The sequence below is a fragment of the Pseudochaenichthys georgianus genome, chromosome 9 (genome assembly GCF_902827115.2).
Source record: "Pseudochaenichthys georgianus chromosome 9, fPseGeo1.2, whole genome shotgun sequence".
Classification (NCBI taxonomy): Eukaryota; Metazoa; Chordata; class Actinopteri; order Perciformes; family Channichthyidae; genus Pseudochaenichthys; species Pseudochaenichthys georgianus.
Window position 1 is genome coordinate 10,170,928 of NC_047511.1, and position 17,964 is coordinate 10,188,891.

Below are 17,964 nucleotides of genomic sequence, written 5' to 3' on the forward strand. Positions count from 1 at the left end.
TTATTGGAATGAGCAACAATGGATGAGCTCTTTCCCCAACTGCCAAAATAAGGTTGATTTCCAAGTCTGACATGCATGATATGATTAGATAATTGAGTAATTATTGTATCCTCCATGATGGAAACTATCCAGGCCAAACCCTAAACAACACAATGGATTCAGCTGATGATTATACTCAAGAGGATTGCAAAATGTCTGGAGTCACTATTTTCCACTAGGATCAAAGTCTAACCAGAGTGATACACTTCAGTTTACTCTTCAAAGACAATGAATCAGTCATGCAACACCTAAACGGTTAACCTTCCAAGAACATCTATCATAAAACTGCTGATGTATGACACCAAAGTATCACTTTCACTGGCTGAGGTCGCTGTGGTTTGTGGTTTATACTGCTCAAAGCAACAAAACACCCACACAGTGGCTTTGATTGGTGTGTGTTGCATGTGTCAAAGGAGATCTGCTGTCACCTAGTGCCCCTTAATTGTTATTGCAATTGTATTAGTCAAATTATCACCACAAGATTCAAGATTTAAAGATTCAAAGGTTTATTGTCATAACATATACAAAACTAAGGAGTAATAATGTAATGTATGAAAAACTTAGATCGCAGGTTCCTCAACAGTGCAATTTACAAGATATAAAAAATATATATATAAAAAACAACAATACAAATAGTGCAAGCTCAGGTGTTTAATAGCCTTATGGCCTGTGGGATGACACTGTCCCTGAGTCTGGTGGTTTTAGTCCTGATGCCGCGGTAACGCCTGCCAGACGGCAGCAGACGGAACAGTTTGTGGCTGGGGTGATGGGGGTCTTTGATAATCCTGAGGTTTTTCTTCCTGAGCCGCTGGGAGTAGAGGTCCTCCATGGATGGCAGCTCCGTCCTGGTGATGTGCTGTGCAGTTTTCACCAGCATCTGTAGAGCCTTACGGTTGAGGGCGGTGTAACTGTCATACCAGGCCGTGATGCAGCCAGTCAGGATGCTCTCCATGGTGCACCTGTAGAAGCTCAGGATGCTCTATATGGTGCACCTGTAGAAGGTCAGGATCCTCTCTATGGTGCACCTGTAGAAGCTCAGGATGCTCTCTATGGTGCACCTGTAGAAGGTCAGGATGCTCTCTATGGTGCACCTGTAGAAGGTCAGGATGCTCTCTATGGTGCACCGGAAGAAGGTCAGGATCCTCTCTATGGTGCACCTAGAAGGTCAGGATGCTCTCTATGGTGCACCTAGAAGGTCAGGATGCTCTCTATGGTGCACCTGTAGAAGGTCAGGATCCTCTTTATGGTGCACTAGAAGGTCAGGATCCTCTTTATGGTGCACTAGAAGGTCAGGATGCTCTCTATGGGGCACCTGTAGAAGGTCAGGATGCTCTATAGTGCACCTGTAGAAGGTCAGGATGCTCTCTATGGTGCACCTGAAGAAGGTCAGGATCCTCTCTATGGTGCACCTGTAGAAGGTCAGGATGCTCTCTATGGTGCACCTGTAGAAGGTCAGGATGCTCTCTATGGTGCACCTGTAGAAGGTCAGGATGCTCTCTATGGTGCACCTGTAGAAGGTCAGGATGCTCTCTATAGTGCACCTGTAGAAGGTCAGGGTGCTCTCTATGGTGCACCTGTAGAAGCCGTATTCACATTGATGGCGTGTCCCTCTCTCTGCTGCTTCCTGTAATCCACAATCAGCTCCTTGGTTCCTTGGAACACAATAAGTCATTCAGGCCTACAGTATATTGTAAATAAACCTAGCAAAATAGAAAGAACTGTATTTAAACATCTATATATATATATATATTATATGAACAATCTTTATGTTGCCTCAAAATAAAAATAAAAGATTTATTAAATGAAATAATGGAAATAATAAACAAGTATTACATATGGAGTGTGGACTGCTACTTGGAGAGGTCCCAGTTCAACTCCTGGGCCCTTGAGCAAGGCATCGGAAACCCTCCCTCAAGATAAGTAAAAAAAAATAGCAATAAAATATACAACCTATAAAAAGGATTAGCCAGAACCCAAAAACACTTTTCCTCAAAGTTGATGACAACCTATACAATGGAAGAACAATCAACATTAGCCTACTATAAGTTAATGCAACATGTAATGAGTAAAAACTAAATTCTATAATGAATATGAAAGAGCAATTGTCATTCTAGGAGATTGAACCTAACCTTAAACTCGCAATGCATCACATTTTATTATTTACATTAAATAAAAGAGAGAAAAGAGTGTAAATATAATATTAAAATGTTTAATTGAATGAATTAAAGTTACTTTAATCCGGTAGATTTCCCCATACAATTACATTTGCCTCGGTGTTTTGGGCGCATGACAAATAAGAGCAAATAAAAGATAAACGAAAAAGGGTTTACTTTTAATGTTTTTTAAAATAAGGTGTGTTCTTGCTTTCTTCCAAAAGATGTCAGGTTTGCCTTTCAGATGTGGCCTCAGCTGGGGCTGAGAGGAGGATGCTGTTAGGAAGAAAATTCTACCCTGGGACTAGCTTGGTTTATTTGGATGTTTGGAAATGGCTACCAGGAGGAAGGAGAGGAAGCAGTGACCACTTTGGGAGTAAAGCATCGTTTGTGACATATGGATATGCAAGGAGTGCCAAACCTAACTGAGATATTGGGGGGTTATCATCGACTTTCTAGCCCAAGGATATTGCTGTTTACAGGTAAGTGGATAGCGGATACACGAAATACACAGTTGTCTCCTGGATCGGGAAGCTAGCACTGCGCTGCTAGCATGCGAGTTAGCTAACATAGGCAGGAATGTGCATCTTGCCGAGGTTGGTTTCCAACTACAGAAGCAATAAAGCTAATGTTAGTATGTCAGCAGTAACGCAACACACAATACGTATCCAGTTGTAATATTAAAACACAAACTCAGTTCTTCATTTGCTCTTTATTTATTAAAGGCCAGCGTCACCGTTTAGCTTGACAGTTGTCGTTCAGATGCTAGTCCGATCAGCTGGTCTTTAGCTAACTGATGCTAGTGTAAGCTAACATAGCTGGAATCGTCTCGCTTATACATACAGGTTTGCAGCTGTATTGTGTTGCCATTAACTTTATGCACCCTACTGTGCCTGAAAATGTTTGAAAAAAACTGTCAATGGAATACACACGAGGACAAAACAAAAACAGGGGCACGGACAGTCTGTGGCGTTGGCTAAATGTATTACTCAACATTATATTATGGGCTAAGCAGGGTTGTTGTAAGGTTACGACTGGCTAGTCATAGCCAAGGGGCTGCTGGTATCAAAGTCGCAATGACTGGCATATTAAGTGCATTTACCATCGGCCTCATTTCGAGCCTAAAGACTCTGTGATGTGCAACTTAAAGTCACCTGTGTGTGGTCAGTGCATTGTTCCTGATTACATGGATGACTGCCCGGCTGCCTTTACAGTCACCTAACCACCCAGCAGCTCAGTCTTGGTTGCAGGATGGGGCTAAATGTGTACTTTGGTGCATCTAATGTTATCCAAAAACATGTGCCATGCCCTGGCCGTGTTTACTGTGTCCATTGGCAGCACATGCGATGAACTACGCCTGACAGATTACCTTAAAAAAGGGTGTTTTGCTTCTGCATGTTTTAACCTTGCTCGGTTTTGTTCAACTATAAACAAAAGACAAAAACACATGTGTTAATAAGAATATCAAAGAAAATGGGAATGTCTAACGTAAAGATAGAATAACATGGTGAAATATGGTAAAGCATGCTTTTGGTATTTGTGCAATCCAGGCATTGCTTTTAGCTTCCTACATGGTGTAAACTATGAGCCAAGTGCATGAAGGAAAAGCATCCAGTCTCAACCTTTTTTCAAAATAAGAGACAGAAGACTCAGCCAAACTCAACATTTACCTGCTTTTCCTACCATTGTATGTGGACATTATCATGATTGAAGATGTTTATGGTCTGTAACCATTTGTTGAATGGGGTGAGACATGCTTTACTGCTACAACAGTTGTTGGTAACAATGACATGCTATTTCCCTAACAATTCATACGGGCATCTTTTAAATTACACCCATTTCAGTCACACTTAATTGCAATGTCATAGATTGTACATGCAACTCAATTGTTGTACTGGTTGTCCCATCCTTTTTTTGATATACGCATTTAACTTACACACACAATGAAAATAATAATAATAATTTGTAAAGCAATTTCCTAACAACAAGTTAAATAACAAGACCTTAAAAACATCTTTCACAACAGTAACTGCATATTATGAGCTTTAGGGGCATGACACAATTGAGGTTTACTGAAGGGCTACTGCATTGTAAAAGCCTCATGCTGTTTTGTCTGTCCCAAAGAACAGGAATGAAAGGGTTTTAGAAGACACATTTAGGTAATGAAAACAGCACAATGACTACAGCCTTTAAACATATTCATATTATTGACCAGGCTAGAAAGTCATTATTTTTCAAGAAGTGCAATTTTATTACATTTAAAATAGCCATTTGCAGCCACTTTGACTTTATAATTAAAAACTCCTTTTTCTAAATTCAACATTCACTTTCCTAAACCTTTAAAACAACATAAATGTTGGATGAGCAGGCTACTTTGTCTTAAACAAACAACCTGAATAACCCAAGCCCCTTTCAATATTAAATTGTGAGGGATAGGGAAGTTGTTAATCCATTTCAGTGTATTTGGCCATATTAACTAATAATAAGGCACGCCAACACCACCAAAAAGAAGAATCTAAGTAGATCTGGAAATGAATGGCAATGATCGCCAAAATAATTATCATTACAGTAAGTCTATTCAGACAGTCAACCATCTTTTGAAGTTAACTGGTCATTATTTAAATGTCCTAATCTAATAAGAAAACCTGATTAGGTTCAATAGCTGTTGGTGTGTGCTGCAGACATTACGTTTTATTTCTGAATACAGGGTTGTGTCTCTTTGCGTTGTAAGCAGCAAGCTTTGGATTTTATGTCCTTCAGAAAATGGGACGTTTTAACAGAAGGTTAAGATAACTTTGCTAAAATATTAAGCTAATTAGGTGGCATTCATTCAGAATAATGAGCATATCAATTGCACAGTATTGCCAATCTGTAGGGTTTTGAGCTGCGTGAAGGCACATTTAAAGATGTCTCCGGTTGCTGGATTTCGTTATTAAAATAACCTATGCATAAATTATAGAAAACACCATATAAATGTTATTAATTCTAACCACCAATAGCTGTGAAATGCTTACCATTAGCAGATATGCATGTGTTGACAAGCTTGCCCAAAGTTAAAGCCCTCAGCTTTAGAATAAATGGACTTTAAAAGTAACTGAACATCAAAACCAGAGCTGTGTAACTCATTACAGTGTCATAATAGAAAACCGCCAATTGCTGATCTATATCCTTTATTTAACCGGGTAAAAAACTCATTGAGATTAAAATCTCTTTTCCAAGAGTGACCTGGCCAAGAAGGGCAGCATGTACAAAGTTACAACATATAAAACACAGACATGAAAGGCAGACAAATACAGCTGTAAAACACAAATAAAATGGCACATTAGCCAGTCAATATGCGAAGTAAAACAAACTTTAAAACGATTTCAGGATATACGAGCACTCACATCGACCAATGGTGTCGTGTTCTGTGTCCTTTAAGATGGACCTGAATTCCCCCATAGTGACTAAATCTGAGAGTTTCAGCTCCTTCTGTACATTGTTTCAAGCTGTGGGGGCAGCATATCTAAAAGCTGTTTTTCCCAGTTTTGTTCTCACTGTAGGAACCAGCATCTGAATAAAATCTTGGGAGCGCAGGCCATATGGACTTTCTCTTTGACACATATATGTGCAAATGTAGGAGGGAACCAACCCAAGCAGAGATTTATAAATAAAACCCAACCAATGGGAAAGTCTGCGAGCAGACAAAGATGGCCAATTAGCAGCAGCATATAAAGTGCAATGGTGTACTCGATATCCACATCCAGTGATAAATCGTAAGGCACAATGGTACACAGTATCCAAGCTCTTTAGGCATTGGTCAGAGGCATTAATGTATAGCAGGTCACCATAATCTAATACAGGTAAAAATGTTGCAGATATCAGATGTTTCCTTGTCTGAAAAGAGAAACAGGATTTATTCCTGTAAAAGAAACCTAATTTTATTTTTAGCTTTGAAACAACATTTTCCGTGTGTAACTTGAAAGACAAGTTCTGTTCAATAAGAAATCCCAGATATTTGTAAGTAGTGACCCTCTCAATGTCAGTCCCTTGTGCAGTTGGGTAGAACAGATGGTAACTTTTTGCCATTCGAAAATATCATTACTTTGGATTTTTCAGCATTTAATACCAACTTTAGTTGATATAAATGGGTTTGTAGACATCAAAGGCAGACTGGAGGAAATCTAGACTTTGCTCTATAGTGGTCCATTTTAGGAAGTAGACTTCTGACATTTATGTGGATGATACCAAGACCCGACCTTGCTTTAAAATCATCAGGGGTACTCAGACAATTAAAATCTGGTCCAGGGTTTGGATAAACGTTTCCTGATAAGAGGAGCAGGATAACAATGAAACATTTCCTTTTCACCCAAGTTGTTGTTTGCATAGATTCATTATATAGGCCTATTACTCTCTTTCCACCATAGGAACACGAGCTCATCGAAAACAACCAGTTATAAGGACTACAAAGACGAATAAGACAAGGTAGAGACATGAGATCCTTGGAGATTAGAGTGCTCCAATTTACAGAGCTCTTAAACAAAGTAGAATCCCAGTTTGTGTCTTTACTAGGGAAGACAAGATGAGGCACATTTTGGACTTCATACCTTTCACGCACCTCATATGGATGGAGAATAGTCAGTAGGAGAAAAATAGGTATTAGGAGAAACATGCTGGGTGACATGTGTCAGGAGGTAGAGAGGGCCTGCTGAAGAAATCCAGAAATCAGCACAGGAATACCGTCCGCGTTTTCCGTCCTGCCGAAGATGAGAGATGCCAGGTCAGCGAGGTGAGAATCCGGTCCGGACTTTCAGTCCTCCCGAGAACGAAGATGACGTTGTTTGACGTCTCATGTAAACAGGAACACAAGCCCAGTCATGATATGCTTTAGCTCAACGAACCCGTTCTTATTATACATCCATGAACGATCCCAGTCCACCAAAGTCCAAAATCAAGCGCAACACAGGTGGCGTTTCAGCTCCGGGAAGTGAGCACAGGCTCCGCAGTCCAAGCGGATAGAGTGGTCCCAGGAACGGAGCAGTAATGTTTAGCCGTAATGTTACGGCATCAACAACGCTCGCCCCGGTTGTACTGTCCAAAACAGCTCACAGATATTGACCGGTGTTTTACAACGATAACCTATATCAGGTAGACAACACTAGAACAGACATGAGAGCACAGCGGACAGGGACAGGTACAGACGTGCTGCCATCTTGTATTGAGATGGAGACATTTAGGGAAATGGCTCCTGATAGCTGACCTTTGGTGCCAGGTGATGTTATGGTTGTGTCTAGATGGTAACCCTCAAATAGAAAAACTTGACAAGGGCTCTCTAGAAACTTGCTTGGAGATTACTTATCTTATCGAAACCATTTGTGTTCAATGCCTAACTTGGTCTATCGAAGAAAACAATTGTAATGGTGAAATTACCAGCCACACTTTATTTTAATTCAACTTTTTTATTGATTTGGCTGTTGAGTAAAGCAAGTCACATGTTACAAGCATTTGTCTGGTTGCTAGTGTTACGTTTGCCTATGAGGCTATTCTTCCCCACTACAGAAATCAGCTGAGCTGTTCTTATTTTGCTGTGATTTATTGAGATGACTCAAAACCTGCCAAGAGTTGGTGTGAGGAAGTGAAGTCACAATTGTAGCCTCGGGTACTTACCTTATTCTGCTTTTTTCCCTCTGTGTTTCAATGCTAACAGGCATTGATACTGTGAAACTCACTAGGTTAGTCCTTTGGCTAGGTGTATACTCTCCTCGGCTAAAATAGGGTTGCTAACATTTGCGTCCTGGATACAGCACTTATTGTGCCTACATCAAAAACTGTAGTTTCTTCGTTTTGCATGTCTTTCCTCCAGGGAAAAAGCGATTGTATTGTTTCATCATGTTTACCAGCTGCTTTGTATGAGTAATTGTGATTAAACATTGCCAAAGTTGTGTGATGAGTTAAACACAGTTACACAATATAATATGCCACTGACACTTTTATAGCCACCATCCAAACTAAATTATGCCCATAACTGAGGTTTGTGTTTTGAATTTAATTCCAACTAAGTGTTATCTGGAGTTACTTCTCAGCTCTAAAAGCTATTTGGATATTAAATATGTAAAAGGGCTTGCTGCAAATAGGGGAATGTATCCAACCCATCACCTAGAAAGCAAAAAAATATTTTAAAAACCTGATGACCTGATCTAGCCTCATATTTTGACATAGAATGGCACACTTTTCTAAATTCTGTTCCCTCAGATGTTCATGTCAGGATAAGCCAGACCAGTGTAAAGGATGATGCAGTGATGACAAATTGTGTACAACGGCCCCCCGGAAGTTAGCATCGGCAGGCGAGTAATGGACACAGAGTAATGTCCCCATTGGATTTCGGTATATTGCAGAAAAATATGCCCTGTGGCCAACACAGATTTAACACGTTTTTTTCACCAGGATAATCTATAGTATATATAACACCCCTTTGTGATTTTTGAAGCGCAAATTCAGTCACCCGAATTAAAAAGCTAATGATAGGCTAAAAACTAACTACGACGTCACCACTGCTAAATTAAAGGCAGATTCATGATGATGTTTAGTAGTCACATTTAGTCACTTTTTTGCATCCGCCATTTTTTATGACTCCTAGAAGATTCGGACATACACAAGTGAGGTGTTTAGTTTACGTAATTTATTTCGTAGAATAAAACGTGAAAATCTCTACAGCTTGTTTTAAACACAGAGCTTATTTCAGGCATCTTAAATTGCTTATATTGTCAGACCAACTGTCAACATTCCCAAAGATTATAGCATACTTTAAATTGTATTGAAACAGCACTAGCAAATGTAAGGTGGCACTATCTGAAAAGTTAGCTGTAAATAACTTTAAATATCAAGATTTCACAGAGTGCTGCGCCTGAGGCCAAATTGGAAAACACACCTTGAAGTCTGAACAAATACAAAGACAGTTTATTTTAAATCAACAGAGACTAATGTATACAGACTAAGCAAAGATGACCTGCTGGGATTATATTTTGGCTTTGCATTTCCCTTTCTGTAGTGGGGATGGGAGAAGCAATGTGTATTCTGTGCCATGTAAGCCTGTTTGTTATTGATTAGGTTTAGCCAGATAGCTGCATTAGAATCTTATGGATAAGCAGCACAAGGCCAATACTAATTCCCCCTTCATATGAGCTTTCTCAGGCCTTGTGAAAAGCATCTCATAGAAAGAGACTGTCTTAGTTGTGTGAGTGTGTGTGCATTTGTGTGTGGTGTCATGTCAGACACCAGACTTCAGTTGCACTTTACCGCTCGTCTTTGTTGAGAAGAAGCAGCAGCAGCGTGCAGTCATAAACCAAGACAGGATCATTCTTAATTAGCCCCCTGGGGAAATGGTCTGTACATCATGAGAGCCAGAAAAGTGCTGAGAAGTTTAAGTACACACACATAATGTAGTACGCACATGTTCTGTGTTTGTGTGTACTGAACGTGTTTAATACAGTTTTTACTCGCTCAAGTTTTTGTGAGTTCATGCAGCCATTCTGTTCAATTCTGTATATTTTGGAACGTCAGAAAATCATGACAGATGGATATGGTTTTGGTCTCGTCATGGGATTTGTAGAGAACAAAACACACCATTGTTATTCTTCTTTATCATTGTCTTTATGTATTACTTTTGCAGTATTACATTAATTTAGAAAACTGCAGTTCATCCAGAAAGTGTCAACCTTTGGATGATATATTGTAGCATTTCCTACTTAATTTTCCTTCATGTGCATTAATGGACTGTGAGATGGGCCTGGAGAATCGGAGCGGTACTGCAGTCGCTTTACTGCAGTCGCTTTACTGCAGTCGCTTTACTGCACAGTTGTGACGAAAAGAGAGTTGAGCCAGAAGGCAAAGCTCTCTGTCTACCGGGTCATTTTCGTTCCATCCTCACCTATGGTCATGCGGATACAAGCGGCCGAGATGGGTTTTCTCCGCAGGGTGGCTGGCGTGTCCCTTAGGCAGTGGTTCCCAAAGTGGGGGGCATGACAGGAGGGGCGCGAGAGACCAGGAGAGAAAATGGTTATTAAAAAAAAAATCATAATTTGAAAAATTATTGATTCGAAAATAATATGATACAGTACTATTACGTCTGGGTCTCTGTGTTTCATTAAAGCTCGGCTCTGTGTGTGGCTGGAGCGAGCCATTTTGTGTGCGTGCGCGCGCGAGAGAGAGAGCGCACCGGTACCGGAGATCGTTGTTGTTAGCTTCTGGTGCTAGCGAGCTACGCTAACGGATATAAGGAGTTTTTTCAACAACAAAGTGGAGGAGAGTCCTCTCCTGTCAGACTGAGAGGCTCAGTGAGCTAAAGGACTCTCTCAGTGTTATCTCAGTGGGTCTCAAACGTTTTGGTCACCATTAATGTAAACAATTATTTCCGAGGCACATGTTTATATGATCATTATAGTTATAAGAGAATAAATGAAAAACAGGTATGAAATACTATGACAGTAAAAAAAGAATAAAGTTTAAAAGGGTGATTTATAAAATATCCATAAAGAAAAAGTAAATCTGTTTACAGTTCTGTACCTACATAACTCTCCAAAGCCCCCCTTTGGAGAAAAAAAAAGTCGGGCCCCCCCAACACAAGTCAGGCTCAGTGGCGGCGCCAGAGATTTATTTTGACAGAAAAAGTTTGAGAACCACTGCCCTTAGGGATAAGGTGAGAAGTTCAGTCATCCGGGAGGGACTCGAAGTTGAGCCGCTCCTCCTTCGCGTCGAAAGGAGCCAGTTGAGGTGGTTCAGGCACCTAGTAAGGATGCCACCTGGGCGCCCCCCTAGGGAAGTGTTCCAGGCACATCCAGCTGGGAAGAGACCAAGGGGTAGACCTAGGACTAGGTGGAGGGATTATATCTCTTCGCTGGCCTGGGAGCGCCTTGGGATCCCCCAGTCAGAGCTGGTTGATGTGGCCAGGGAAAAGAAAGTTTGGGGCTCTCTGCTGGAACTGCTACCCCCGCGACCCGACCACGGACAAGCGGGAGAAGATGGATGGATGGATTAAAGGGAGTGTGTATTTTTGATATGTATTTGAGATGATTCTGTTCAAAATGAATCTGCTGAAATGGCTGATTTACTGTATTTCGTAAAGGCTGTGATACTACACTGGAAAGAGTGAAGGAAATATATTTCCCCTGTAGGTTCATTGGCCTGGCACTAGATGGTATTTACCGTTAGGTTTCCAATCACGCGTGTGGTTTATGGTTATTAGTGTTGATCAACAAAAGTAGTTTACTGAATTACCCATGAACGAATATAATTCTGCAGTCAATTTCGGATGTACCAAATATAAAATGAACCCAATATTAATTATTAGAAGCAGACAACTTTGAATAATAAATGCAGATCAAGGCATGAAACACAAGTCAACAGTAGATCAAGTTCCTGAGAACCCATCATGCTCTCATAACACAACAGGTGTCCCTGGCTGCTGTAAAGCTTCGGACACTGCAGATTGTTTCACTTTCTCGTATATTGAACCTGGCCACTAGTGGTATGTTGTTGAGTTGCAGATTATATAGCAGGCTTCATTCAGTAAAGGAGGAAGTTTCCACTTCCCCTGCTGGTCTCATTTCCATATGGCCTTGTGTGCCCCTGCTGGAAACCACACTTCAATGTCTTTTAGTGAACCAGAAGACTCAGTGGTTTTAAGAAATTTCCACTAGAGTCTTGAATAGAGGATTTCTAAAGAGTTGCATGGGCTACTAATTCTGTAGGGCTGCCTGCAACTAATGTTTGTTTTTATTTTCAATTAATCTGACAATTACCATTTTGATTGGTCTGTTTGTCATCAGAAAATTGTGAAAAACATTACAAAAAAATAAAGTACCTCAGAATATTTAAATGACTTGATTAGTCCAACCAACCCAAAGATATTCAATGTATAAGAAAGATTATACTAAATCAAAGAAATAAAAACTGGAACCTGAGTATGTTTGGCCTTTTTTGATTGATTTATGGTAACAAAAAATCACAATTGTTCCAGATTCATTTTCTATCGATAATATTATTTAGCTATCAATTTAAAGAGGACCAATTATGCTTTTTGGGGTTTTCCATTTCCTGTAGTGTGTTATATAAGTTTTGTGAAAGGTCTGCAATTATGACAATGTAACGCAATTGTCTAGGAAACTATATTGAAGAGATAACATTTTATGACAGCTATGTCTGTGAACCTGGAGGCCTACAATCACAAGGCGGTCATTATAGTTTTAAGCTAAGGAAAGGAGCTCAAGATAGATAAAATAGAATATATTTTCCATCATCAAATTTGAACTCTTTCTGAAAACATTCAGTCAATATTAAAATGGTGGTCTTTTCCTGCAAAGAATGTTGTTTATAAAATGGAAATGATGCCTAACGTCCCTATAAATATATTATTAAGAATGCTTTGTACTGTGCATTATACTTGCCCCCCTCTTCTCCGGTCTAAATGGTATGGTCCTCGTGCTCTGATGGCTGTAGCCCCATCACCGTCCCCTTCCTTTCCTCTTCCTCCAAAGCCCTATGCACCCCACCCGGTGTCAGGGGGGGATCAGCTGTGCCAGTCCCGGCAGGCCACACACACACACACACACACACACACACACACACACACACACACACACACACACACACACACACACACACACACACACACACACACACACACACACACTGGCTAGCTAGCGAACAAAGCCCATGGTACTGCCAATGAAGATAAGCCATGCCTCCTCCGTGCGTAGCCTCTCCTCTTTTCACGCCACCGTGAGGGGAAGGCATGACACCATTGTCGTTGCTCTTCCTTATCAAAAAGACGAGGGGAAAAAGAGTCGGCCCTGATATACAGTGGATTCTTTTTTCTTTTTTTTAATCTTTTCTGCTGCTGAGGACTAGAGATGCTGGCGGAGCGCAGAGAGAACAGCAGGTAGGGAAAGTCAAGAGCTTGGTGCTGAGCTTGTTTCCGCGGTGACCAGGAGTTTGTTTACTGATACTGACCGAGCATAACCTCGATGGATAAAGTATAGCATTTCAATTGTTAATATTGATGTAAAAGCTCTGCCTCTCTGCGTCACGTCAGTGCCCGACTTCTTTACATGAAAACATGAGATGTCAGCAATTTGGTTAATGCTTCCAGGCAGAATGAACGAGGGCAGGCTGTAATCAGATTTGTTTTCCACCATCGAGCAGTGGTGGATGCAACAGTCGCAGCTCCCAGTTATGTCACACAATACCCCCGATGTGTGCTTGATAACGAGAAGAAAGGACTGGCTAGGGTTACATTTAACCTTATACTGCGTGTTAGGAACAGTGATGACTTATCATTTTTTAGATATTTGATTCCTTTTGTTTTTAGAGTAATGTTGCATTTCCACAGCAAGGAACATCTTTAAATAAAGTACATCCCTATCACAGTATGTAGTGAAACGGAATTGTCACTAATATTTTACTCAGATGATCACGTTTAAACATCTAGTAGCATTTGTTAACATTTTGAAAACAATTTATATGGCATGATGTATACATTGAAATAAGTGTTTTTACGGTCACATTTTAGATTAGTAAATGTGTCCATAACAAACAACAAATGAATGGACTCCAAAGCAAAACAAAAGCTGAGGCGGAGAAATTAGCACCCCAGATGGGACAGGAAAATTACAAACATCTTCTTTGGAAGAGAGCAAAATGGTAGTGAGCAGCCTCAAACACATACCATCTTTTACCACGTTTACTAGATGTCCAATTGGACATGAATCATTATATAGCTGCTGCTGCTGGCGTGCTAAATACCTAAAACTCTTTTGTGAAAAGAGATTCAACAGAAACATTTCTTTAGACTCTACCTAATATTGTGTAACAATATAATGTGGATTCAAATAGTAGTGGTTGAAAGCTAGCATCAAAGACATAAGTAACATATATGTGTCAAATTACACTTATTACTGTAAACTTATAATTTACAGTAAGACATGTTTATCTGCCAAAACAGCTAGCAGAACAGAGACACAGGTTGAATTCACAAAAATGAGGCTGGTGGTAATAGCCCGTGATGATGACACCCGAGGCACGCTGAAGGTCTAAATAGATATCCAACGAGGAGGCTGTCTGTTCTGTTCCTGTCCGGACTTGTTTGGCATGAAATTATTTCCTGCCTTCTGGTTCTTGTTTACGCTCATGCATCAGCTGTTCTTCAAAGACCCACCTCAGCAGTTAGAATCTGCTCTTTTGTAGCATTGTCACTGTAAATCAACAATGCTTCAAGTTCATCTCTTAAGTAGTGATGATTACATTGCCTCTGGGTATTAGAAGATATTTGTCTTCCATTTGCTTGTCGGCTAATAAAGACAAGTATATAATGGTTGTGTGTCACAATGGCTTGCAGAAGGGACTCTTTTGGGCTGAATTCAACACCGCCTACATAGCCTTTTATTTGTTTGGTAACTCCTGTCAACCCATTTTTTTCTTCTCTTCTCCATGGAGCTCCCCGGTAAACTGTCAGACAGGAGACATTTCTGTGATTACATCACTTCCTCCAGAGGAACAACCACACAAGCCTTTGAAGAGTTTGGCTTTTCCAGGGCAATGGCTGCCTTCATCTCCCAGAAGTTAGTGCTTAGTCTGCGAGACGTTCATTGAAGCTGGCGTCCGCTTAAAGAGAATGCTTTGAAAAAGACTGGAGGGCCAAGAAAGCAAGCTCGGTTGCATAAGAGTTGACATTCCAGCGATGCCATTGACTCATTTCCTTCAGTTCAGCCAAGACGAGAAACGGTTTGATGCTGTTTCCCCTGTAAACTGGATTTCTCATGACTCTACAAAGACATGGTCTAGCACTCTTAAAGGGATGATTAGCATTTAATTTTAGGGATGCGCGATATTGGTTTTTTGAAACCGATACCGATAACTTCCTGCTTCTCAAGACCGATACCGATAACCGATAATAATATAAATATAAATATATATTAAATGTACCTGTAGTTTTTGCACACCTGGTTAAATGATGAACTAGCCGACTGAATCCTTTATCTTCGACGAGGGCGAAGGGCTGGTCGTCAAGCGCCATCATTTCTATGATGAAGTTAGAGATCGTTTTAGCCCTGGGGTCGTCTCTGGCAAACTTCTTGCCTTTTTCAAAAGCCTCGTCGATAGGTAAAAGCCCCGGTGTCTTTGTAGCTGGCTTTGGATTCGCCGCTAGTTTAGCAGCGCAGGCGTCTTCGTACGCTTTTAACACACCGTCGTAGCGATGGCGATGTTTCAGGTGACTAATCAGGTTGGAAGTATTATAGCTCGTTGCCTTTTTCCCTTCTCGTGGAACTTCTGCATTGCATTTGTTAATACAAATAGCAAGCGAACTATCTAACTCTGAAACTTTGAAATAGTCCCATACTACCGACGACGTGTGTGTTTAGTGTCCTGGCTTCACGGCCGCACACCATTTACGTCACAGCCAGGCATGAGTTAGGGAGCGCTGGATTTGTGAAAAACTCCCCTCTTCCTAAACCACTATACCACAGTACTGGCAAAACGGGACGAGCCGAGTGAAAAACAAGCGCCCCTCATCCCAATCCACCCACACCGCAGTACTTTTTTCTTTTTTTTACCCAAAAAATATATTGTATATTATCGGGGCTATTAATACTTTTATCGGGTTTATCGGGATGACGTCATAATTCCTAATATCGGACCGATAATTATCGTGCACCACTATTTAGTTTGTATGATAATGGCGCAGTGGGTTTCCCATGCTCATCCTGCTGGACATTCAAATTCACATCAGGGCAGAGAGATGAGTAATGGGCCAGCAAGGTATAATGTGTTTGCCTAAATTATGACAAATGTTGGTGTCCCAGACAAAGCTGTTAAAGGCAGTGTTGGAGATAAAGCCGCATACTGTTGACACTTTGCTAGGATTCCAAATAGCTTGTACTTGCAATTCTTAGTCCCTCTGAACCGTTTCCTGCCTCCTTCAGGTATTTCCATTCAAAAGATAAGATGGCCTAATATCTCAGAAGGAAGTGAGAGTGCTGTGTTGCCAAAGTTGTCGGAATGTTTTTGTTTTTACTGGCTATGTTTTCTGATCTGAAACTAAAGGGTGGATCATGTCTACTTGAATAAAACTAAATCATGCCAATATGTTTAAACACATTTGATGCCAAACTTTCAATAACATGAACCAGTTAATACCAGTATTTGTAAGGTTGGATACGTTTTTAAGAAGATGAGTTAAACCTTAGCAACAGAAGATGATTTAATTATATTTTTCCATGTTGCAGCTGGGACTGCAAGTGCCCAGCTGGCGCCCCCAATAGAACGTTTTGTATTTTCAGTTAGGGCTGCTCAATTAATCGCAATTACAATTTTGGCTTGCAACGATTACGAAAACAACGTAATCAAAATAAAATTATTATTTTGTTGTTATTATTATTATTATTTATTTTAATTATTTTTTATTTTTTGTATTGGTTTTTCAGTTGAATTATACTTAAAGTTTAGGGTAATCAACTGTTAAAAACATACTGTTCACATTTTTTCTTTCAATAAATTGATGTTTTCAAAGTAAATCGTGATATCAATTATTGACCCAAATAATCCAGATTATGATTTTTGCCATAATCGAGCAGCCCTATTTTCAGTGTAGGATCATTAGGCTTGATAATTATGAGTTACCCTCTCATCTTAGACGAGGCTTCAGGAAGCCACTCAAAAACAAAATGTGTCTTTCAGGTGTAAAGCTTCTCTCTAAGTAAGTAAAGTTGCACCAACAGAAGGACGGTAAAGACACAACTAATGAAAACATGTCCAAGGCCTTCATTATTTCAATGATTGATTGATTTCTTTATTTTTTTGTCAGAAATGGCCAACCCTCATGACTTTACCAAACACCCAAAATGAAGTTACATTGCTCAAAAACTTTACAAATTAGGTTATTTTAAGACTTGGCCTTAAACAACATATTATGCTTTCACTGGCTTTCTTTGCAGATAAAATATGTTACAAACAAAGTTTCCTTTCCCAAAACACTTTTTTTTTTGTGGTCATCCAGCCAACAGAAATCAACACAAATAGATGTCATTTTTCTAAAAGGTACACTGTCCTTGTGGAGACGTGAGGTAATGAAAACAGAAAATGTCCCCTAGCTGACACAACTAACAACGCCTAGATTGATTGTGTGGTTTTCATGACGCGCTCACTGCTTACCAAATAGGTGGAGTGAGGTATAATTGGCTTTCTTTTTGTTGATTTTCCATCTCAGCCTTATGCCGAGTCGTATGCCATGTGTTTGCCCCAGTTTGTGGTCCCGGCCCTGCTGCGCTCCGTTCTCTCAGCACTCGTGTTCGCTTCACTCTCTCTCTGTTACACAGGGCTCAGTACACTAGGTCCCAGTCAGCATTGTTCACAGATAATGCTGCCTCTGATCTGAGGTGAGGCTTCATTATAGCACCAAAGATAGGTCGGCTGTCATAGCTTGAATACAGTTTGAGGATATTTCCAATTTATTAGAATTTTCTTAGAATTTTTGTCAATTTCTGTTTAATAAAGCTCTGTGATTAATTGTTCACTTACCATATTCATGTAGTTAAAGCTGCAACGATTTGAACTTGATATTTTCCTTTTCCACCTGGTTTCTCTACTCCTCAATGCCTTAAGATCTTTGAGTTGTGGACAAAACAAGACATTTGGGAAACAATGATGAACATTTTTACAATAGTGTAATTTTCTGTGCACTGATAACTTAATTACTGACATTTCAGAAGTCCTTACATTTGGTTTAAATTGTAGGTAATCT

General features: G+C 40.1%; 1 protein-coding gene across 1 annotated transcript in view; it reads left to right on the forward strand.

The window, feature by feature from the left end:
• Positions 1 to 12,903: 12,903 nt before the first annotated feature.
• wdfy3 (WD repeat and FYVE domain containing 3) overlaps positions 12,904 to 17,964 on the forward strand; it is a 118,565-nt gene continuing 113,504 nt past the window's right edge. Inside the window, exon 1 of the mRNA XM_071204336.1 lies at positions 12,904 to 13,107. Within this exon, the coding sequence (XP_071060437.1) occupies positions 13,079 to 13,107 (29 nt within the window). The 5' untranslated portion in view covers positions 12,904 to 13,078. The remainder of the gene's footprint in view (positions 13,108 to 17,964) is intronic.